Genomic DNA, 22,880 nt, shown 5'->3' with positions numbered 1-22,880 from the left:
CTGCAAGGTCACTGAGTGCATGCCCTGCTTTGCCGGGGAAGCTCAGCACAATCTCTTTGGCCAACCTGGACTGAGCTCCCGGGGGCAGAGCCTCAGTTGTTCGCGTCTAGATAGATCCAGTTCTGTTTGTGGAGAACTCAGTAGGCGCTCAATAAATGTGTCATGAATGAATGAACAAACACCTCCCCCTTGGCCTGCTGTATGCCTCTATTCTCACGACGGCTCAACCTCACCACAGGAAGAGCCAGAAGGACCCTCGAAAGTCTTCTTGTCCAACTGTCTCATGTTATAGATGAGGTCCAGAGGGGGTGAGTAACCAGCTGGAGGTCACAGAGCGAGTTAGAGGAGACACAAGCACAAGCAGACGCTCTCCTTGTTCCAGAGCTCATCTCGGACTCTCCCACGGCCTCTGTCTTCTGAGCCAGGAGGGCAACCTTGGGAGCAGAGGCGAGAGCTCCCGTATTGGTCATCTTGCCGTGGAGTCCGACGCAACCTTCCGTGGGGCGTGCTCAGGGAAGGCCCCCAGGGGCCTGGGCCCCCTCCTGCCAGATGTCTTCACCTGGAGAGGAGAGCGGCACCACTGGAGAGAGGTTTCTTGGTCCCTACGTCGACGTGGCACAGGGGCTGCCCCATTTGGGGTTGGCAGGTGGAAGGAAGCACAGTGCAGGGAAGCAGGTGTGCTGGATGAGAGGGCCTGGGAGAGGCTGTGTCTCCCACAGGTGGCACGGGAGGAGGGTGGTCTGGCCAGGGAACCACGCAGACGCCGGCTGGCCTGGAGCCGGTGGATAACAGCCCATGGGAGGAGCCAGCCTGGGCAGAGCAGAGGGCGACCTCATGGGGCCCTGTCGAAAGGGGAAGGTCAGGAGAGAGAAGTGAGTCCTAAGCTTCACCAGAGGCTTCACCCTCCACTTCCCAGGACTTGGGCAGCTCAGGGCAGGCAGGGGACCGTCTTGGGGAGAAACGTGTGCCCTGGGGGCCAGGAGATCTGGTTCCTAATCCTGGCACTTACAGGAATTACGTGATGTGAAAAAGTCACTTTGCTTCTCAGTGCCCAGTTTCTGCATTAGCAGAAAGTGGATAAATAAAGAAATCCTTCCTTGCAGTGTCACTGTGGGCACGCACAGACCTCTAACCACGGGACTGTCTATTTTGTGTCCTGCTGGCTCCCCGCTGTTCGGCATCTGGTACACACTCCAAGGTGTGCGGGCTCCACGGACAGCTCATACTCGGGGCACACGGCCCAGGTGCCGAGGCTTTTCACGTCTCAGTAATTTCACCCTCATTGAACTACTACTTTCTCCGAGGGGCGAAGTGACTCTTCTAGGCCATGCTGTTGCTAAGTGCAGAGGCTGAGATTTGAACCCATGCAGTCTGACTCCACAGCCTTCCTGCTCAATGTCCGTGCACTGCCCCCTTACTCCCTGCCTGTTTCTTGAACTGTGAAGTTCTGCACAATAATACAAGCCAGTCCCCGGAGGAAGGAGAGGCACTGGGATTGTCACTCAGTGGTTGAGGACATGGGGGCAGAGAGGGGCAGTGACTTGTCCCAGGTCACACAGACCTCTGGGGCATTCTTGGCCACGCTGTCTCTGGAAGAGTTCCCCTTGTACTCTTTAAACAAATTTTTAAAAAATATTTATTTATTCTTGAGAGGCAGAGCGTGAGCAGAGGAGGGGCAGAGCGAGAGAGAGAGGGAAACACAGAATCCAAAGCAGGCTCCAGGCCCTGAGCTGTCAGCACAGCCCCTGATGCGGGGTTTGAACCCACCACCTGCAAGATCATGACCTGAGCTGAAGTCAGTTACTTAACCGACTGAGCCACCCAGGCGCTGGTCCCCCTTTGCACTCTTTACTGTAGACAGAGCCACCCCCCTCCACCCCTTGGGGTTCTCACTTCTGGGTCTGGGTGGGATGTTTGCAGACAATGCCCCCCCCTCCCCAGCGCCCCCTCGGTGCCTTAGCCACTCACCACCACGTCCAGGTACGTGGTCAGGGCCAAGCCGGCCTCATTTAGCTGCTTCGGGGCCCCAGGGCTGCCGGACTTCTGCTTCCTCCACTTAGCGCGCTGGTTCTGGAACCAGATCTGGGATAGGAGAGAGAGAGAGGACAGAGATGAGCAGCAAGTACCTTCCCTAAAAACCGTAACTGGCACTTCACAGTCTAGAAAGCTCCATGGCTTCAGGATTTCCTTGGCCCTGGAGGTCTGCCCTCTAAGAGGGGCCCGGGGATCACAACCTTCAGTTCCTGCGGGGCGGGGGTCTCGTGCGCCCCGGAAAGCAGCTGGATGCCATGTGGCTGGGAGCGGTGGGGTCTGTGGCCAATGGGGCCTAAAGGGCGTGGCTCCTCAGCTTTAGCCCATGGTCACCCTGTAGAAATGTGAGGCTGGGCATTACAGGCCCAGCCAATATCTAAGGCAGAAATCTCGGTTTTTATGTGAAAGCGTTGAGATGTAAAACACTGTGCAGATCAAATAAAACTCATCTGTGGGCTGTTTCCTGCTGGAAGACCACCAGCTTGCCACCCCTGTGGGCCCCTCGGCATCTGTAGATTGACTTTCGGCAGCTCCCCGTATTCACAAGGACACTGACTGCCCCTGACACGTGAGCATTTGTACTTGGCCATTCTACTGAGACAGCCCTTGAATTCCGGGCTTTATGGCAGTTGGGGGGGGGGGTGGTGGCTAAATCCACTTAGCTGGTGACTGATTCTAAATGGGAGGAAAAAGGGAGAAGTCTAGAATGGGGGTGGTCCTTAGCCAGGAGAAAAGTCTGTTGGGATAAAATTGAGAGTAAACTGTTGATCTGGGCCCTGACTCAGATTTTGAATTTGGAACGAATCCATTAAAAATTAAAAAAAAGTGATGCAGAGTAGAGTAAGCCAACAGCGTAACAACTGGTTTTGGATTTGCTAGAGTGGCGCTTGCAAAACTGGGGGTGTCCAAAGAGGGTGGACACACCCCTGCTGAGTGACAAGGGGCCACTGTATCTCCAACCACAGAAGGAGCCACGGACACTCCGAGGTGAAGAAATGACAGATTCTAGATTAGGCAGTTGGCATTTATTTTTAAAAAATTTTTAATAAGTTTATTTATTTATTTTGAGAGAGAGAGAGAAAGTACAAGCAGGGGAGGGCCAGAGAAAAAGAGAGAGAGAGAGAGAGAGAGAGACAGAGAATGCCAAGCAGGCTCTGCACTGACAGTGCTGAGTCCTAGGCAGGGCTTGAACTCACAAACCATGAGATTATGACCTGAGTCTGAGTGGAGACCAAGACTCAGATGCTTAACCGACTGAGCCTCCCCGGTGCCCCTAGGCAGTTGGACTTAAACCGCGTCTTGGACCACTTCTCTCTGTGCTGCCTTCACAGTGATACCCATGTGGTCTAGTCAAGGGTTAGCAAACTAAGGCCTGAAGGATCAATCTGGCCTTCCTACCTGCTTTTGCATGGCCCGTGAGCTAAGAATGGCTTTCACGTTCTTAAGTTGTCGGGAAAAAAAGATAAAAAGAAGAAACATGTTTGTGACACATGCGGATTATACGAAATTCAGATTGTAGAGTTCGTCAACGAAGTTTTAGACAGTGACTCTATGGCCCCACAAAGCCCAACATAATTACCATCTGGCCTTTTACAGGAAAAGTTTGATGACCACTGGTCTAGATTGTCTGTTTTGGGAATGAGGCCTCCTGGTGAGTGATGTTCTGGAACTACAGCCAAAAGGAGAGGGAAGACGTGGAAGCAGATATCGGTGGCCACCACTGATGCCACCTCGCTCCATTTCCACCCCTCAAAGAGAGAAACCATCTTGTAACTGCGGTGACCTCATTTCCTGGAAATACTATTTGGCAAATGTGACTGTATTCAAGGGATAAAGGCAATGGAGAATTTCAGATGGGCCAGCCCCGGAGGGTCCATGATACATGGGGTCTCACCCATGGCCCCCAAGGCATTGAGGCTGGAGGCTGAGGATGGGGACAGCTGTACCTGCACCCGAGCTTCTGGGAGTTTGATCCTGGCTGCCAGCTGGTTGCGGATGTGGACGTCTGGGTAGTGGGTGAAGTGAAAGATCTTCTCCAGCTCGTGCAGCTGCTCGGTGGTGAAGGTGGTTCGGACTCTCCGCTTGCTCTTTCTTTCCTCTGGATGGAAGAGGGTTCAAGCTGGGTTAGCGATCTTATGGTTAGCACCCTGGTGAGGCTTTTGTGTTGCCTGGTGTCACTCTTTCAGCCCCTGCTGTCCATTGCAGAGTCTTGGCCACTGGCTCCTCTGCTTGGAGTTTCACAGTGTTCTCTCTCTCTCTTTTTTTTTTTTTTTTTTTTTAAATTTTTTTTTTTTTTTCAACGTTTATTTATTTTTGGGACAGAGAGAGAAAGAGCATGAACGGGGGAGGGGCAGAGAGAGAGGGAGACACAGAATCGGAAACAGGCTCCAGGCTCTGAGCCATCAGCCCAGAGCCCGACGCGGGGCTCGAACTCCCGGACCGCGAGATCGTGACCTGGCTGAAGTCGGACGCTTAACCGACTGCGCCACCCAGGCGCCCCTCTCTCTCTCTTTTTTAATGTTTATTTATTTTTGAGAGAGAGAGAGAGAGAGACAGAGCATGAGTGGGGGAGGGGCAGAGAGAGAGAGAGAGAGAGAGAGAGACAGAATCAGAAGCAGGCTCCAGGCCCTGAGCTGTCAGCTTGGAGTTTTACAGTGTTCTCTCTCTCTTTTTTAATGTTTATTTATTTTTGAGAGAGAGAGAGAGAGAGAGAGAGAGACAGAGCATGAGCGGGGGAGGGGCAGAGAGAGAGAGAGAGAGAGAGACACACACACACAGAATCAGAAGCAGGCTCCAGGCCCCGAGCTGTCAGCACGGAGCCTGACACGGGGCTTGAACTCACAAACTGCGAGATCATGACCTGAGCTGAAGTCAGACACTTAACCCACTGAACCACCCAGGCGCCCCTACAGTGTTCTCTTTCCTAGAGATCCTGCCCCTAGGTTGACCTCTCCAAATCCATCCTGAGCAGTGAGGTCAAGATAACTTTCTAGAAAGTCCTCTGATCATCCTTTTTGTTGCTCAGATGCCTTCAATGATGTGTCCTTGTCTACAACAGGGCATGGAAAACTATAGCTTGAGTGTCAAATCTGCCCCACTGTTTGTTTTTGTAAATAAAGTTTTATTGGAACACAGACCTCCCATTGCTTTATGCATTGTCTATGGCTGCTTTTGCAAGCAGCCTTGAGTAGTTGCAACAGAGACCATATGGTCTGCAAAGCCTAAAATAGTTACTGTCTGGCCCTTTACAGGAAAACCTTGCCAGCCTTGGTCTAGAAAATAAAGACTGAACTCCACAGCTGTTAGTCCCTTATAACCTGTTTCCAATCCAATTGTCCAAACGGTCTGGCCTCAAGTCCACTCAGGGCTGGCTATAGCATTTGTGGGGCCTAATGAAAAATGAAAATGTGGGTTCTCTTGTTCAAAAAGCAGGAAAAAAGCTATTTCCTTTCTTCTGCGGTCTCTCTCTTGATCTGTAATGTGGTGGTGGTGGTTGTTTGCTTGTTTTTTCCCCCTAATTTGCTGTTTTATTTATTTATTTATTTATTTATTTATTTATTTTTATTAAAAAAATTTTTTTAAACGTTTATTCATTATTGAGAGACAGAGAGAGACAGAGCATGAGCAGGGGAGGGGCAGAGAGAGAGGGAGACACAGAATCCGAAGCAGGCTCCAGGCTCCGAGCCGTCAGCCCAGAGCCCGACGCGGGGCTCGAACTCACGGACCGCGAGATCGTGACCTGGCTGAAGTCGGACGCTTAACCGACTGCGCCACCCAGGCGCCCCAATGATGAAGAATTTCAAGATGACCATAAGCATTAAGCCCCAAGTGCCAGGCCTCTGTCTGTGTGCAGTACCCTGGACAACTGTACTGGTCTCACCCACGTCCGTGGAGCCAGGGCTGAGCATGTGTGTGTGATGGGAATCAGGCATTCTACTGGGACCTGTTACCTTTGAGATGTCTATTGGCTATTCAAAAAATCTGTCCAGGGGCACCTGGGTGGCTTATTTGGTTAAGCATCTGATTTTGGTTCAGGTCATGATCTCATGGTCTGTGGGTTCAAGCCCTGAATCAGGCTCTGTGCTAACAGCTCAGAGCCTGGAGTCTGCTTCGGATTCTGTGTCTCCATCTCTCTCTGCCCTCCCCTGCTTATGCTCTGTCTCTCTCTCAGAAATAAATATACATTAAAAAAATTAAAAACAAAACAACCCCCCCAAGCCCCCAAAATAAAAAGGACACGATAACATCATGAGAAGCCCCCAGTAAACGTACTCCAGCAAATCTCTATGTCAGCCTGCTTTTTGGGGAACCTGACCTGAGCCAGGGGAAGCTCAGACACAAGCAGTGCCCAAGAAAACATGGTAGAAGAGAGGCTTAGAAAGAAAGGAGTGGTCATTGAAATTAAAAAATTAAAAACCAGAGAGGATGAAGAGGAAGAAAAGCCAGAAAATATCAGTGTGTTTATTGAACACCTATTGTGTGCCAGGTGTGGTGCTGGACCCTGCCCTTGGCCTGCGTGCATGCATGTATTTTAGCCTCCCTTGTTCCGAGGTGGATTTGTGGCATGTGGTTCTGAGTCTGGTGTTTGGGAGGACGTCGAGGACCACAGGAAGACCACCTGGGTGGAATTACTACGGCAGAAGCCAAGGAAAGAGGAGCTATGTTGGCATTGCCCCCAAACACACCCAGTGTGGTGCCTGAGGCTTCGTGGAGACTCTGACAAATATATGCTGAATTAAAGTGGATGGAGATGTGAGTGGTTGGGAAAAAGAGGAGACAGTGAGTAGAAGAATTTATGGCTCGAGAAGGTGCTAGAAGGGGAGAAGGGAGGCTGGGGAGAAGTTTCAGAGAGCAACATGTCTGAAGTCCGAGAAAGAGAAATTGAGGCGGAGCGAGAGAGGGCTCTGAAGGGGTGGCGGATGGGGCAGCTGCGGGACAGACTGGTCCGAGACGCTCACTACACAGGCGAGGGCGATCGGGTGCTGGAGCGAGTGGTCCAGGACGGATGGCAGGAAGTCAGGTCGCCAGCAGAGAATGAGGGAGTGAGGGGCTAGGCCGGGAGGGATGGCCAAGGGCTTTGGGACAGCAGTTCTGGAGAAGGGCCGGGGAAGCGAGAAGAGTAAGGAAGATCGTTCACCTGAAGCCTTCCCTGTACCTCCAGACTGGGGCGAGGGTCACAGATGGTGGAGGCAGGGCCGAACCAAGTGGCGGAGGGTTTGTCTTCCTGACCACGCACGTCTGAGACTAGGGCTGCGATTCTGGCTTTACTTGGGACAAAGTCCACATGATATAATTTTAGGAATTTTAGGAAAGGTACAAACCGCCTCTCCAAATCCCCTCCGCTTTTGGGGGCTGATGGCTGATGTCGCAGTCAGATGGGACGATGCAAAAGGAGGGTGGGGATCTGAAAGCCTGCAGAGGCCTCCTTTCTCCCACCCAGTTCACTTTCTTTTTCTGTCCAAATAAGAGGTAAAACCGCCACAGATGAGGAATTGGAACAGACCCTGGGTGAGGAGTGGATTTTCACTTGTGATGGTTTAACAACTGAAGCGTGTGTGTGTGTGTGTGTGTGTTATTCATCCTGCTATCATTTGCTAGAAGGAAACCCACTGAACTGGATGTCGGGAGACCTGAGCTCTGTTCCTGAACTCTATAACTTGGGCCACAGTTTATTTCCTCTCTGGGCCTCAGTCTCCCCATCTGTGGAATGGAGGCGGAGGGCAGGCCAAATCCACCCTGACAATCTGTAATTCTCTTTCCCTTCATGTGGAGGCCAGGTGGCTTATAACACCTTGCCTCGGGCTGGCCTGGGGGACCAATTTGCTTGGTGGAAGGCGAGGGCCCGAGAGGAGAGATGTCTGCGGACGCCAACTCTAATGGCTGAAGCTGTTCCTACATCTCTGGGATTAACCAGGCCCAGGTGCTTCTGTTGTAGAAATGGCATCTCATAGTCTGCCTTTGGTCTCACCCCTCTCTCTTATCCCTTCAGTTTGTTGATAATCACCCTCAAAGGACTTTAACTCATTTTACTGACTTGGGAGCTTCTTGGGAATCGCAGACAACGAGGTCTCAAACACTATCACCCGCTAGAGCAAGCTCTAGCTACTAACTACTAACCACCTGATTGGACCTAATCTCTCCTTCTCTAGCCCCTTTCCTTCCCCAAGCCTACTTTCTTTCAAAAAATTTTAAAGAGAGATTAATTCTACGTTTAGGGCCAGTAGTGTTTAAGGGATAGAGCCGCATCCAATCAGAATTGATGCAGAGAGAGAGATGGCCAGTGGCAATCATTGCTGAATCTTACTGAATATCCCTTCTGTGCCCAGCATCGTGGAGGCACCGGGGGCCTGTCTGCAGGAGTGCAAAAGTGGACAAGCCATGCTCACGGTATCATATTCATTCCTTCATGAGGTCAGCGTCTTAGGTGATAGTGATGCTGTGCAGCTCTAAAGGGCATTGCAAAAAACAATTCACAGGATGGAAGATTCCAGGTTGCCTGCGCAAGCCTTGGCGTCCAGGACAGTATGGAGTTGGATCCTTCTGGGAGTCTAGAAGGGAGGATTCTAGACAGAGGGTGAAGAACCAGAACTTGGGGAAACAGGTGCCACAGAGAACAGAGGGTTAGGAACAGATGCAGACAATGACAATAAGAAGCCACCTCCTCCTTTCTCCCCAGAAGGAAACTCAGGCAAACAGGGGCTCATGACTAAGAACAGACTCCTTAATAGAATAATATTTTCAGCGCTTCCATTTGTGGAACTAAGGGAGCAACTGTTAAGATACATATGGTTTTTCCCTATTTTGGGCAGGACTGCAGGGCATAATTTGGAGGTGGAGTGAAGAGGGAAAGGATCTACCTCTTCTCTGCATGATAAATGACCTCTGACTTGGTGGAGAGGGGGCTGCCTGGTAAATTACTGGCCAGTTAGAAAAATTTGTTTTTGTATCCAGAGCTAATTTTTTTCAATTGAATTGAATTTTTTGAATTAGCTCAGGATAGATGTTTGTCTCTGAGAGATAATGATAATGATGTTGATAATGATGATGGTGATGATGGTGGTGATGATGGTGATGATGGTGATGATGATGGTGGTGATGATGATGGTGATGGTGATGATGGTGATGATGATGATGGTGGTGATGATGATGATGGTGGTGATGATGGTAATGGTGATGGTGATGATGATGAATGCGTGTGTATGTCCAATGGCTGTAATCACTTCTCCAGGAAATAAAGAGACATGCCACAAATCCACCCTGATGGGGAGATGGAGGCTGAGCCCCGAATCCACCAGCCTTCAGGACTGAGAGCGCCAAAGCTTTCTCCCCAAGACTGACTGTGGGTTCTTGGGGTACAAATAGTCAACACCGATATTCCCCCAGACCTTCTTGGGATGTTATTCGAGACTTAATGGCCTCAAATTGGAGGGCTGTAAAAAGGAATGGTAAGGTCAGAGGGGTCCTGGAGCTCAGATCACTCCCAGTGAATGGGGCTCCCTGGTATCTAACTCGTGAGACCCGACCAGAAGAGTAGGTTGGGGAGAGAAAGACAAACTTGGACCTGGCATCAGGGAAATAAGATTTGGATCAGAGGCGAGACTTTGTTAAAAGTTTAGCTGCTTAGATATGCACCGTTCAATATGGTAGCTACTATCTCCATGTGCTTATTTTATTTTTATTTATTTATTTAAAAAAATTTTTAGTCTTTACTTAGTTGAGAGAGAGAGAGAGAGAGAGAGAGAAAGAGACAGCCTGGTTTAGTTGGTTAAGCGTCCAACTTCTGCCCAGGTCATGATCTCACGGTTCCTGACTTCGAGTCCCACATCTGGCTCAGCGCTGACAGTGCACAGCCTGCTTGGGATTCTGTCTCCCTCTCTCTCTGTCCCTATCCCACTCGCACTGCCTCTGTCTCTCTCAAAATAAGTAAGTAAACTTAAAAAATTTTTTTTAAAAAGAAGGAACTTCATTAAACAGGAAGCTGGAAATAGGAGCTCAGTGTGGATGTGGCCCATGTACTGGATAAACCTCTTGATCATCAGGAAGGGCTGGGATGTCCTGGGCAACCCCTCAGTGAGGATGATGGGGGTGCTGGGCCCTCTTTCCCAGGAGCACTGGATTGGGAGTGAGAAAATCCTTGAGCCCCTGGCAGCATCTTGGCAGAGACGCCTCGGAGTCTGGTGCCACTGTGTAGCCCACCCACTGCGGCTGGCCAAGGGCACCGGGGCAGGGCAGGGGGTGGGTGGGGAGAGGGTGGAGGAAGGTGGAGGGGACTGCCTCCTCCTTTTGAGTTGCTCCTCTCCCTGTTATTAATTGTGTGCGCTGTGAATCACACTTCAGTGGGTCTTCAAAGAGAACGAGTCAGCAGAACTTAATTAAACCTGAGCCGTTTAGCACATCGATCATACGAAATACACAATTTACACAGGTGATTAGGCCACCTAATTATAAACCGATGTTCCTCTGCGCTCGGCTCCCTCCCCTGATTGCTCCTTCTCTGCGGTCTGCTAATTGGCCCTGGCTGCTCAGCTAAAGACCCTGGGGGGCTTTGCCACTGCCGGAAGTCTCCGGAAATGGGCCCTGTCCTTGTCTTCCTAAGACAATGGATGCAGCGGCATAGAGGAGATCCGGGGCACCCTTTGGAGCTCTCTTGCGAGCTGGAGACCCCTCGTGGACATGATGGGAGGGGTGCAGGGCAGACCTGGGCTGGTCTTTTCTGTCCAGTCTGGTCGTGGACTTCCTACAGTTCCCTTGTGCCCACAGCATATAAGGCAAACTCCTTGGCACGTCATTCAAGGCTCTTCACATTCTCCCTTTCCAGAATCATCTGCTTTCTCCCCAATCCCTATTTCCATGATTTCACTCCCACCTGATCATTTCTAGACTCCACACACTGGCCGTGCCCTTTTAGTCTCCAGGTGCTTCGTCTCACTGCTCCCTCTGCCTGGAATTCCTGTCTTCTTCGTTTGCCTAGTGAACTCCTACTCATCCTTCAAAGCGCGAATCAAATATTTCCTTTCCTCCAAGGTCTGTTGTGAATCTCTGTAGAAACACAACAGCTCTTTTTCAAAAACAAAATGTAAGAGCACTTTTGGCTTGCACCATCCGCCTCCGTATTTGTAAGAACAAAAAATCTCTCTTAGTTTTTCTCTCTGTCATTGCATATCTATCAAAATGTTAATGGTGGTTAATACTAGATGATGAGAGGGTAGAATTATAATTACATTTTTTAACCTTCTTTTTTTCCTATAATATACATGGATTACTTGTATAAATAAACAACAGCCCAGAAAATAAAGCCAGCGTGGGAAGAGATGAGAATAAAAAAACCACTAAGGGAAACAATTTCGAGAAGACCACTGAAAAGCCCACCGGCAGAGGGTTTGCTGACCTGCCCCCAGGGATGATGGGGTTCATGCTCTCTCCCAGCAGAATGAGGATTGTTATTTTCCATGTGCACGGCCTCATTTTCATAATGTGTCCTATGTACACACACACACACACACACTCACTCCTCCCACTTTTTGTTTGTGTATGTTTTTTCTTTTTTAATAGCAGGTGTACCCTTTGTTTAAAGGGAATTGTATGTGGAGCCCCACAAAACAAATAATGGTGGAACTCTCTTACTGACGTGTAGGGGGCCCTGGAGTGAAGCTTGCTCAGTCTCCCCTTCGTCCCCCGCAGCTCCGGCCGTGCATCCTTGTGGAAGCCTGCAATTCCCCCAAACGCGGGTTTTAAAAATGCTGATGTGCATAAATAAAGGCCAAAGATCTTGGCTTAGTGCACTTGACCTTCAGTCTCCTCATTTCACTCATCCCTTCCACTGCTCCGGGAGTTTTAGATGCCCAGCCACACTGGATTTCTTTGTTGCTCGAAAGGAATATGCCTTTTTATCCCTCAGGGCTCCTGCACATGCTTCTGTGTGCCTGGTCCTCTCCCCTTCTCTGCCTGGCTGCACCTCAGAGGACACCTCCTCTCTGAAGCCTTCCTGGAGGGTCTCAAACACAGTTCATTATTCCCCTCCTCTGTGTTCTTGGAACACTTTGTCAGGTTCCCGTGCTCTATCTATGTTGTGACAACGTGAGTCTCATGACTGCATGTGTAGGTCTGGTGAGGCCAAAACATGGGGCGTTGGGGTGGGGTGGCACAGAGAACTGGGACAGGGGCTGATTTCACTTATTTATTTTTAAAGTTTATTTGTTTTGAGAGAGAGAGAGAGAGAGAGAGAGAGCAGGGGAGAGGCAGAGAGCGAATCCCCAGCAGGGTCTGAACTGTCAGTGCATGGAGCCCGATGTGGGCTTGATGCAAGGCTCTGTCCCACCAACTGTGAGGTTACAACCTGAGCAGAGCCCAAGAGTCAGATGCTCAACCCACTGAGCCACCCAGGCTTTCCTGATTTCACGGGCTTTTAGAGTGTATGCGTGTGTGTTCTCCTGTCCTGCCCCTATTCCTCTCCAGTCTACACTTGTGGGAACAGACACCACAGGGTATGAATCTGGAGGATGTTTCATGGTGTGACACAGGAAGTGTCACAGAACTGGTTCCCTGGAGATGGGGGAATCCATATTTAGTTTCCTTCCTGCCTGGAATTGAGGAGGAAGTTACCCGTTCTCTTTGTGGCCAACCCAAGTGCAGGCATGCAGAGTGCTTAGATTAGAGGTATCCAAAGCCCTGTAAACAGGGGGAAGAGCTGTTTCTGGCCCCCAAATGGCTTAACAACTGCCAGGTTAACAGCTGGTTATGCAGAACACCTGGGGAAGTGAGCCTCATTAGGGACACACCTTTGATGAAACAACGGAAAACAAACAAAGCAAACGCTTTGACATTTCTATATCTGGAGACTGAAGATACCAAAGAAGACTTAGAAGGACCCTGAAATCAGAAGCCATCATCCCAGCATGGAACAGTGTGAGAGAAGAAGAGGACCAGCACGAAGAAGACTCCCGGCGGGGCCCCCACACATCCCCCTCTGGCTGTGGTTGACGGGTTTGGGAGTGGGCATCTCACTCAGGCTTGGCCAACAGGTCCCTCCTCTGGGGCTCTTGGACTTGGGACTTTAGAGAGCTTGAGAGAAGTTCCTGGAGGGTGATGGAAACCTTGGTGTTATTGGGAGTCATCTGGAGGGAGGAAAGTTGAGCCGCATGCAGACAGAGGCAGCTGGAGAGACCTGATGGTGTTGATTCTGGCTCCCATTATGGCTGATGCCTGCTTATGATCCTGCCCTTCCCATAGCTTGGTTTGAGAAGACTGGTTCGTGTTCTCCAAGGCAACTCATTTCCTTTTCTGTTTCAGCTAACCTGAGATGGTCTTTGTCTGTTGGAACCCAAGAGTTCTCATGAATATTGGTCATTGCACCTTTTCCTGACTAAGACCCTAGAATGCCTCTTCATTCTTTTTCGGATTCAAAGCAAAAATAAGAATCCCCACCATGCCCCATATGGCCTGGTGTGGCTTGGCTCCTTTCTTGCTTTCAGACCTCATCTTGCCTCCCTTGAACAAGTCCCTGTCTTTGGTGTTTTCTCTGCATGGAGTGGGGGGATCCACATTTCCCCCCACTCAGACTTCGGACTGCAGCTCAACCATGATGTCCTCTGGAAGCCCTCGCTGGCAGACCAAACCTCTCTTGACATAGGCCCTCTACCATGTCACCTTCTCCCCGGCACTTGACCACAGTTGTCATTGAGCTTTCACTTGTGATTATCGGATGGCTGTTTGTTGCCCCTGCTACACTAGATGCTACGTGAGGGCAGAGGCCGAGCTTAACGTTGTGTTCCCACATTGTCCCCACTCCCAGCTAAGGTAGGTGTGCAAATTCTTGGACACTTCTCGCTTGGAATTCTTTCCTCCTTGAGTGTGGCCCAACTCAACGACTCACAGAGCCAATGGAATGCTGTGGGAATGCGGCTAGGAGGTTTCTCATGGTGGGTCATAAAAGGATGCAGCTTCCACCTGACTCTCTCCCTTTTGGATTGCCCGCTCTGAGAGAAGCCACCGCCATCTTGTGAGGACACTCTAGTGGCACGCGGAGAGCCCTGCGTGGGGAGAAACTGAGGTCTCCTCCTCAGCCAGCTGAACTGTCACCAACTCACCAGCCACGGAGTGACTACCTTGGAAGCAAATCTTTTATTCTGATCCAGCCCTCAGGTGACTGCCCCACACAACATCTTAACTGCAGTCCCACGAAGGACCCGGAGCCAGAGTTACTCAGTGAAGTCACTCCCAAATTCCCGATCCACAGAATTTGAGTCAGACAATTCATGTTAATTGTTATTTGAAGCCACTGAGTTTTGGGATAATTCGTTTTGCCGCCATAGATATGCCTGCCACTCAGTCGATTTCGGTGGCTCTTTGTTGCGTGCCCGGATGAGGAATACGATGGATAAATCAAATTTAAATGATGACCAATGTTTTCTGTGTCCTCTGTCTCCTCTGATTTCTCCAGGCTCTGATAGTCTGGGCCCTATTATTATAGTAATGCTGTCAATGCCCTGCTTGTATCCCTCAGACCTTTCTGTGCTCCAGATCAATGCCCTACTGCTAGGATATGTATTTCTGAGCTAAAAAGCCCAGATAACTCTGAGGAGTATATTTGCTTCATTTCCTAAAGGATTTAAACTTCAGTTTCCCACAGTGGTCACTGGCTTAATCACACACCCTTTGATCACCGCCCTCCCTTCCTTGTTTTATTTCACTACCTCCGTGCTGGTGTCTGTGCATGTCCCAAATAAACCACTTGTGCTCAAATCCTTTCCTTCCGGTCTGCTTTTGGTGGGGGGTGGGGGGGGTAGGCTCCAGAGAGACAATGCTTTTCTGTAAGCTGTGACCAAGCCTTGTTCTTCCTTGAACTCCCACAGGGTTTAAGATTCAGCCAGGTTCTTGATTCTAGAATCAGCCTCCAGGTGCCCTATGGGAATGTCTCCAGGGTCTTGTTAGGCTGTGGCTCTGGAGGCAGGGACTGAGGGGGGGTTCCGGCAGAAAGAGACCAAAACCACACTTATCCTGGGGACATCCAAGCTTTTAGCTCTGGGCTCCTACCCCGCTGCTGTCTGCTCTGATGGGAGTCTCTAGGTCTACCTGTCTGGGAGCAGCTCATGATGAGCTGCGATGAGGCGATGAGACACCCGCAGGGCTGACCACAGTCCCAGCCAGGATTCCTAATTCCCAGGACCAGGGGCGGAGCACTGCCAGTTGCCTTGGGTTCCAGGCATTGGTGGGGGGAGATGCAGGGAGGGGTGGGGAGAGGGGGAGGAGGAGAGGGAGGAGGGAAACAGGGAAGAGAGAAGAGAGAGAGGAAAACCAGGGCTCCTTCAGACTTTTGACCTCCAGCACTGTAAGAATCAGTTTCTGTTGTTTTAAGCCACTCATTTTATGGCAATTTGTTACAACAGGACCTGGCGAGGAAGAGGGCAGGGAGGGGAACAGAAAGAAGAGGAAAAGGAGGTAGACGCGGAGGAGGAGCTGTGGCTTCTGAAGGGCAAAGGTTTGGAAACATTTAAATTTTTTTTTTTACATTTATTTATTTTTGAGAGAGAGAGGGGTGGGGCAGATTGCAAGTGGGGAGGGGCAGAGAGAGAAGGAGACACAGAATCGGAAGCAGGCTCCAGGCTCTGAGCTGTCAGCACAGAGCCCGATGCGGGGCTCCAACCCGTGAATCGTGAGATCGTCACCTGAGCCCGGAAGTCGGGAGTTGGGAGTTTAAGCCACCCAGGCTCCCCAAGGTTTGGAGACATTTAAAAGGCAGGAAAGATTGTGTGCCTGGAGGGTAGAGAGCAGGGAGGGGGGTGAGGCTGAGCGGGTGGGGGAAGGGCAGGAGAGGCTGAGCTTAGGCACCAGAGTCTGCAAAGGACTTTGAATGTCACAGACTGGGTCTGACAAACTACAGCCAATCTGGCCCTCTGCCTGGCTTTATAAATAAAGTTGTGTGGGAACACCAACATACCCACTCATTCGCACATTGCTATTTAGCTGTGAGGGCGGAGTCCAAGTGGCCCTTTGCTGGCCACTGCTCTAGGGTTCCCTTGCATCCCAAGGATTCCACCTGCCCCCCGGCCAGATCCACCACAGAAGCGCTGCCCTGAGGGGTGTCCCCAGGACTCTCCAGCTGCGGATCCCACCCCCGCTGCAGGGGCATGGTCACCAGAGCTGGCCTTGTTCACTCTCCAGTCCCCAGCCTGGCCCAGAGTAAGCACTCAGCAGTCGGCCACCGAGTGACTGGATGGGGAGAGAGCTGAGTCCCCCTTCTCCCCGACCCCAGGCCGGAAGCCTGGCACTGGTTACCCACTGGGGTGGCCTCTTCCTTACCTTCCTTTTCCCTTTGCTCTGGGGCATCACAGTCTCCCTACAAAGGGTCATCAGTGGCATAGATGACCTCTCTCTTCCCTGAGTCTGAGCTTCTAGTACAAAGTGGTTTCCTGCTGCCTGGGCCCCTCTTGACTTTGGAGGGTCCTGGGCTTCAGGGGGCCTGTCTCTCTCCGGAGTGAGCAGGCAGCTGGACTCAGCATTCTTTCAAGTAGGGAGACCCTCCGGGATGTTTCAGTTGGCTTGAGACCGGGGAGGGTCTGAGCCCGAGTTTATGCGGGTCGCTGCCGTGAGAGGAGCGGGAGGCAGAGCACTGGCCCCGGCCTGGATGTCTGAGCCGGCCCCGTGCTTGCACATTTGGCTTTGTAGCTTGAACAAGCCATTTTGCGTCCCTGGGCCTCAGCCTCCTCGAAGAGTGGTCCTTGGACCACCTACATCAGAGTCATTTGGGAGAGCTTGCTAGAATGAGGATTCCCGGGGCACCTGGGTGGCTCGGTCAGTTGAGTGTCCTACTGTTGATTTCAGCTCAGGTCACGATCTCACAGTTTGTGGGATCGGGCCCTGCGTCAGATTCTGCGCTGACAGCACAGAGCCTGCTTGGGATTCTCTCTCTCCTTTTTTCTCTGCCCCTCCCCCACTGGCATGTGCACACACTGTCTCTGAAAAAAGTAAATAAACTTTAGAATGTAGATTCCTGTTCTGCCCCTCACCCCGCCCCTCCGCCCTGTCTCTCAAAAAATAAATAAACATTAAAAAAAAGGGCGGGGGTGGGGGGCGCCTGGGTGGCTCAGTCAGTTGAGCCTCCAACTTTGGCTCAGGTCACGATCTCATGGCTCACGAGTTCGAGCCCCATGTTGGGCTCTGCCTGGACGGAGCCTGTTTCAGATTTAGTGTCTCTGTCTCTCTCTGCCCCTCCCCCGCTCAGGCTCTGTCTCTCTCTCTCTCAAAAATAAAAAAGCATTAAAAAAAAAAAGAATGCAGATTCCCAGGCACCATGCTAGACCCAGAGGCAGAGTCTGGGGATGTTGGGACTGTAGTGCTGCATGTTTCCAAGCTGTCTGCGTATTTGGGACAGAGAGGTCATGCTTGCCAGGCCACGTCCGTGAGTCACTCTGTGAACCCCTTTAAGTGTTAAGCTTATTTCTGTGTTTTTATTACTGGGGTGGGGGGCCGTGGATGCACCATCTCCGGTGCCTTCCATTATCTGAGGGCTCCCGCGTGCTGGAGGGAAAGCAGGACAGAGAGGCGGAGGGGCATTAGCAGCAGCGACAAGCACCCGGTGGGGACGGGGCCCTGTGAAGGCGGGAGAGGCGGAGGCTGCCGAGGCCATTTGCCCTCTTGCCCGCCCGGTTACCCTGCTCCCGCCTGGCATGGACACCCCCCACCCCCACCACTCCCCTCTGCAGGGAGGAAGCTTCTGCCACAGAAAATGACCCCAGGTGACACCACCGAGGCTTTCTAGTGACCAGTTTGTGGAGGCATCGGTCGTCACACACGTCGGAGCTGGGAGGGATCTTAAGAACATTCTAATCCTGCTCTTCCATGTTATAGATGGGGAAATGGAGACTCAGGAAGGGGAACAGCTTGCCTGAGGTCCTCCTGCGAATTAGCACCAGCCGGGGGCTCGGAGGCCAGACTCCTGGAGTCCCAGCTCCCCATCCTCCTGGCCTAACCTCTCACAGACTCTAGCTCGTTTGCAATTTCTCCAAGTTACTTTTGTAGTTTCTGACATGTTGGCATCCTGTCTGTATTATTATTTGTCAAACATTTTCCCAAATAGGCTTTTTGTTTTACCTACACAAATAAATCCATTTTAACAGGAAACCTCACAGCATGACCATAAATGGATGACCGGTATCCTGTGTTGTGAGTAGAAGGTGCGAGTAGGAATCCTTACAGAACTCTTGACGTAAATAATCTCGGTCTGTGTAGTCCTCAAACTCATTTCCAAAACCACCAGCGGGACCTTCTCTAGTCTTTTGGAGATGCTTGATGCCAGTGTAAGCAGGAGATGTATAGATTTAAGCCACGTTCAGGAATGATCTAGACTGGATGGTCTCAGGCCACCAGGGTTCAATTCTGTTGCTAACTAATCAGGTCACTTGTGCAGGTGACTTCACTTCATCGTTCTATCGTCTGTAAGGTGGGCCTCACAACTGTGGCAATTCCATGGGGGACAGGGAGGGGAGTGCCATGAGGGCCACAGGGCACTACCCTTGTGACGACTGCTATCTTGGCAAACCCTTACTAGAGGGTCTGCTCTGGGTCCAACAGGATAGCTGACATGGGACACGCCGGCATCTTCAAGGGGAGGTTTAGAAGGAGTGGGTCCCTTTTTGCCATCAGCCATTATCAGGCCAGGGGGAGGGAAGCTGCTCTGGGAGGGGGGATCTGGCCTCTCCTCCCTCTCTCCCCTCCCCCACCTGTCTTTTCCTCTCATTAGGACAGAGAGGGCAGTGGTGGATTTTATGTGGCTGCAGCAAGCCAGACTCAGGTTAGAGTCCCAGAACTGTTTCTTTTTAAATCTATTTTTTTTTAACGTTTATTTATTTTTGAGACAGAGAGAGACAGAGCATGAATGGGGGAGGGTCAGAGAGAGAGGGAGACATAGAATCGGAAACAGGCTCCAGGCTCTGAGCGGTCAGCACAGAGCCCGACGCGGGGCTTGAACTCACAGACCGCGAGATCATGACCTGAGCTGAAGTCGGACGCTTAACCGACTGAGCCACCGAGGCACCCCCTCCCAGAACTGTTTCTAATGCTCATTCAGTTCACTGGAAGATTTTAGTGAGCTTCCGGAAAGGAAGCTGGGGACTCTCTCCTATTGATTGACTCAGCTCCGGGGAAACCCGCCAGCTTCCCCAGGGATGGGCAGCCCTCCAGGGTCTTCTCCTTGCCTGAGGTTGAGCACAAGCCCCTTTTGGGAGGCTGAACTTGGGTGAGACCCCAGGGCTCGGTGATGGTAGGAAAAGGTACTGTGGGCTCCTCTGAGCTGCCTTTTGGGCCTTTCCTTGGATTAAGAGGGTAGAAAGAGGAAAGAACTGGGAAGCTCGTGAGTGAGATACTCCAGTGTCACCAACTACCAGGCTCCAGCAGACCCTTGTGACATCCCTGGCTCCCTCTCTCTTCCCTCACTCAACCGGTTTCTGGAGGGTAAGGCTGAGGCCAGAGTGGAAGGGACTTTCCTGAGGTCACGAAGCAGGGTAGGCTGGAGAGTGACCCGGAGCATTCCTGACCCTCAGCAGGTGCATGTGTCCACCTCAATGCCCTTCCTCAAACCAGCTCTCAAGAAGGGCTTTGAGATCTGCCCTGTCATTGTGGTTTGGGGGACATGCCCTGGGGTGGGCCGCTGGCCTGGGACGGTGATCAGGACGGGCAGATCCCAGGCTAAGCTTCAGCCACGGAAAGACACATAGGCTGAACTCTGCTTACAAAGAACAACGTGTCAGACTGAGCAGGTGTTGGGCACAGCCACGACCGACCGACCGGTTCCTGCTCTCAGATCTTCCGCTCACTGGCTGCGTAGCCTGGGGACAGACACCATCCACCTACCTCTTCCCTTTCACAGGTGAGTTTCCTCACCTGTCAAGTGATGACAATCATGCATTTCTACTGAAACGAAAGAGGGGACTCTAGGGCAGCAGCCGCTGCAGCGGAAATGCTGTAGAAATAAACGGGACCTGGCATTCTTAGCTGTGGCCTGCTTGCAGGAACAAGCCCCGCGTCCCTGCATCCTGCAACGAATGGAGCCTTCCTTGGCGTCTGCATCTGGAAAACCTCAGTCCCAGCATCTGACCTCTCTTGGAATTTTGGGGTCCTCTCTTCTATTGATACGGAGCGGCTTTTGCTCTGCCTGAGCCCTGCTGGCTCTTGGGGACCTGGGAATGGAAAAGAAATGACCAGAAGACACTTACCCTGGGGCTGGGCCTTCAGGGGCCCCTCCGGCCCGGAGCTTGGAGCTGCTGCTTGTCTGGTGCCCTGTCCACCTGCCCCTTCCGGCCTGACCACATGGCTTTTCTCTGTGGGCCTCTTTAAGATCTCCTCGATGGAGAAGGACAGCCCCAGCTTCTTTGGGGCCCCACAGCACCCTGAGTTCTTCCTCTCCATACCCTGCAGAGGACAGGGCTAGCCTTGGCGCACTCTGTGAGAGGCAGAGGGACAGAGGGGACCTTGTGTGCGTCCAGGGTGACAATGGTGGAGGGTGGTGTACTTCCTCCCCTGAAACTCCTGTAATAATCAAAAGGGCAAGGAGAGGTGGAGGACGGGGCGCCTCAGGTCAGATGATCCAAGCACGATTCTGTCTCCATGGGGACTTCCACGGGCTCCTTTCAAACACCCCTGGGATCAAGGAGGCAGGTCACATTGGGAGAGCTGGAACAGGCTGTACCCCATGCCCGTGGGCCCAGAGCTCCTGCAGGCTTGATGTCAAAGGAGTCACCATTGCCAGGCTGGGTTCAGTTGTATTGCAAAAGGTCTTCTCTGGGGTGGTCGCTTTCAAAATCCCCAGGCTGGGTCAGGGTCCCTGAGGTCCCTGTCACTGGGGAGTAAGGCAAAAAGCTGGAAGGAAGGTGGAGCCAGCTCCCAGAGATCCAGAGGCAATGTGTCCACCTTTGCCTTTTCTCTGGCTTCTGGCCCTTTCCTGCTGGCTCTGGGCAGCCTCTGGCAGGCTGGAGTGCCACCGTTGGGCCCCAGGTGGCCAACTCAGATCCAGGCCACCCTACAGCTTGAGAGGTATTCCCAGGAACCCTCTTGGACTTCTAGTTCTGCTGCTTCTGGTCTCCAGAATAGGCTTTCTGGCACATCTGTGCTTCTGTCTGGCAGGTGGAGGCTTAGGAAGGGGGTCTTGACCACCGCAGGCTGGATCTCTGGGACGGATCTGGACTGAGTGCAGGGGTCTCTGGCCTTCCTTCCACTCCTCCCTGGCCTCACTTTGCAAGCCTCTCCAGAGGCTCCTGGCCCAGGGTGCCTCTCCCTTCCTTTCGATGTCCTTTCTGCTTCTTCCTGACTTACATGCCCCTTCCCTGTCCCCGGAGACAGCACAGTGGGAACACTTTCTGTCTGTCCCGTAACCTGTTGGCTGGGAGCTGACAAGGCACCCACCTGTCCTTCCTGGGAATTCTACTCCCAATTTCTGTGTAACCAGGGAGGAGGGGGCAGTAAAACAGCTGATAAGAGAAGAAACTCTCCACCCTCCTCAAGCCTGGCGATGCAGGTGTTGGGGGAGGGGACCCTGAGGCAGTGATGCAGGTGTTGGGGGGAGGGCCCTGAGGCAGCGTGTTGTGTTGCTGAAGGATGGGAAGCATGGCCCTGGGGAGGTGCCATGCTGGGGAGCAGGACAAGGGAGGATGGGAATGGGCCACCAGGAAGAGTCCCCGGGCCCCATAAAATGTGTTTGCTCAGTTAGGAGAATTTATGGGTCACATGGAGGCTGGAGGCCCGGCCAGGGTGCTGTCAGCTGTGGGCCAGTCAGAAGTGTTTCCCTGGGCTTGCAAATGTCAGAGAAGGAGAGGCTTCTGAGTTCTTATGGTGTATGTGGGGAGACTGAGGCCCAGACCACGGAGGTGTGGTGGATATCCGGGCACAGTCTGATCTAAGTACTCCACTGGGGAGCTCCAGAAGGCCATGCTGGGCACAAGGAGCCAGTTTGCATGAGAGGGACAGATGCCCCAGGAGAGACTGTGAATGTGCCTGAGAACACTAGAAGCCAACATTCTTGCAGGGGGTGGGGGGGAGGGGAGACTGACCCCCCCCCCCACTTCCTACAGAGGAGGAGTCTGGAGAGTGAGGAACTGGCCCTGAGATGGGGAAGGGTAAAGATCATGCATCCTGGTTTAGAGGCGGTGCCCCTTGTGAGTGTCAGGCTATCCGATGGAGTCGGGGCGTCCGGGCTCCCATGCTGTAGTGAGCGAACCCTACAATCTTGGGAGCTTCGCTGCTCAGCCATGCCAAAGCCTGATGTAGTTGGTCACCGGGGCTCCTTCCAGGTGGCCATGCTACCACCCTCCAAGTTTTCCCTGGAAGGGGAGGGAATGTTAGTGAGTCAGAAGTGGGAGTGGCTAATGTAACTCCTGCTCCTGCTCTGGGGCCAGAATGAGTCACATGACCCTGCTTAGATGCAAGGGGCGGGGGTGGGGGTGGGGGTGGTATGGGGAAATGGATTTCTCCCTGTACCAGGAGGAAAATGAACCAGCCTGGTGAATGCACTGTAAAATGCCTGCTGTCTACCTTTATGGTCAGGAGGCCAGGGTCCCACAGCGGTCAGGCCAGCGCTGGCGGGCTGAAGGAGTCATTGATTGGGAGGGCGTTCCCCTCCACTTGGGGCAGAGAAAGGTGTGGGGGCACTTGCGGTAACTGGTCAAGGGTGAGGATGGGCACATCAGGGGCCAAAGCAGCAGAGGCAGCAAGGAGAGGAGGAGAGGCCAGGAGCTGGAAGCTGTGCACTCACTGCCTTGTTTAATCCACCCAATAGCCCCATCGAGCGGGTTTCATTCATGCCATTTTGGAGCTGAGGAGATGCGTCCAGAGAGGTGGAGCGGTGGGGGTGTGAGGCTACG

At 52.2% G+C, this 22,880-nt stretch overlaps 1 protein-coding gene across 1 annotated transcript; it reads right to left on the bottom strand.

Moving 5' to 3' along the window:
* Positions 1-602: 602 nt before the first annotated feature.
* ISX (intestine specific homeobox) lies at positions 603-21,950 on the bottom strand. Its single transcript, XM_030322310.1, is given in 6 exon segments — positions 603-842; positions 1,969-2,082; positions 3,978-4,129; positions 20,241-20,438; positions 20,441-20,467; positions 21,881-21,950. Coding segments are annotated over 6 exon segments (801 nt in total).
* Between the last annotated feature and the right edge of the window lie 930 nt (positions 21,951-22,880).

The sequence above is a fragment of the Lynx canadensis genome, chromosome B4 (assembly GCF_007474595.2).
Source record: "Lynx canadensis isolate LIC74 chromosome B4, mLynCan4.pri.v2, whole genome shotgun sequence".
Taxonomy (NCBI): domain Eukaryota; kingdom Metazoa; phylum Chordata; class Mammalia; order Carnivora; family Felidae; genus Lynx; species Lynx canadensis.
Note: the sequence above shows the minus strand (reverse complement) of the source record. Positions and strands in the feature narration are given on the sequence as shown.